The following is a 1,211-nucleotide window of genomic DNA, read 5'->3' on the forward strand; positions in this document are numbered from 1 at the left end:
ATGACCTCCAAGGTCCCTTCCAACTTTATTATTATATTATAACAATACAGAAATTGTGATTATTCAAAAACAATATATCACTGTTTACTTTAGTGTAAACTGAGCCTTTCCGTTATATTTATTTGGTTTAATTTACCTGTCTTTTTAGTCTCACAACCTTGTCTTTACACCCTTTAAAAAATCTTTATAATTTAACCATATACATACCCATAGGAGAATATACGGGTTGCTTTCCATCTAGTCATCAGCGCTGCAAAGAGACCCATAACTAAAGCTGAACAGTCAAAAAGCATGTGAAACCCATCTGAAATTAATCCTAGACTATTGGTCCATACACCATAAAATAATTCTATAAATGTAAAAGCCTAAAAAAAAAAAGTAAAAATTTAATTTGTCTTTGAAAATCAAGCACATTTTAGTGTTACATATCTAAATTAGAAAAATTCATACCTAGTGGTAAAAATATATAAAAAAATATGTTCTACTCTACAAAGTATAATCTGGAAGAAAATTATATTCTGAATAAGCTTTTCAAATGTTTGTTTTTATAAAAGAAAAAAATATATCCAAGAGTGATTTCTGTTAACAACTATTAAAACAAGGATGCAGAAAAAGGTTTCAGTCCTTATCTTTTGAGCCGTGATGGTGCAGTGGTTAGAATGCAGTATTGCAGGCTAATTCTGCCCACAGCCAAGAGTGTGATCCTGACTGGCTGAAGGATGACTCAGCTTTCCATCCTTCCAAGGTTGGTAAAATAAGGGCCCAGATTGTTGGGGGCAATATGCTGACATTTGTAAACTTCTCATAGAGTGCTGTAAAGCACTATGGAGTGGTATATAAGTCTAAGTGCTATTGCTATTGTCTTTTGCCTTTTAGTAATTTATCTAGCTTTGATAAGAGTAAAACAATCCACTGATCCATTATTTCTTTTCACCGTGACAATTTTATGCCTAAACATTTAAAATGCACAGTGTAAGACAGGATCAAAAAAGTTTTTAACAACGCTTTTAACGATGGTTGGGTAATGTGGCCAAGAGAACAGCTAAGAGAACAAAATACCAACCTATTTTCAAGAGGAAACAAAGTAAATGCTAACTCCAAGTCAATCAAGTCTACACAATGGGATGGAATTCCTTTTTATACAGTTTTGGCAGTTGCAATTTTTGGGTAAGACAAGATATTTTGGACTTTGGGGACAAAGCTTGGATGAA

General features: G+C 32.9%; 1 protein-coding gene across 1 annotated transcript in view; it reads right to left on the bottom strand.

The window, feature by feature from the left end:
* SLC30A5 (solute carrier family 30 member 5) overlaps nucleotides 1-1,211 on the bottom strand; it is a 79,053-nt gene that overhangs the window by 74,071 nt on the left and 3,771 nt on the right. Inside the window, exon 4 of the mRNA XM_015829939.1 lies at nucleotides 208-365. Within this exon, the coding sequence (XP_015685425.1) occupies nucleotides 208-365 (158 nt within the window). The remainder of the gene's footprint in view (nucleotides 1-207; nucleotides 366-1,211) is intronic.

The sequence above is a fragment of the Protobothrops mucrosquamatus genome, unplaced genomic scaffold (assembly GCF_001527695.2).
Source record: "Protobothrops mucrosquamatus isolate PMUCROS unplaced genomic scaffold, P.Mucros_1.0 scaffold_239, whole genome shotgun sequence".
Taxonomy (NCBI): domain Eukaryota; kingdom Metazoa; phylum Chordata; class Lepidosauria; order Squamata; family Viperidae; genus Protobothrops; species Protobothrops mucrosquamatus.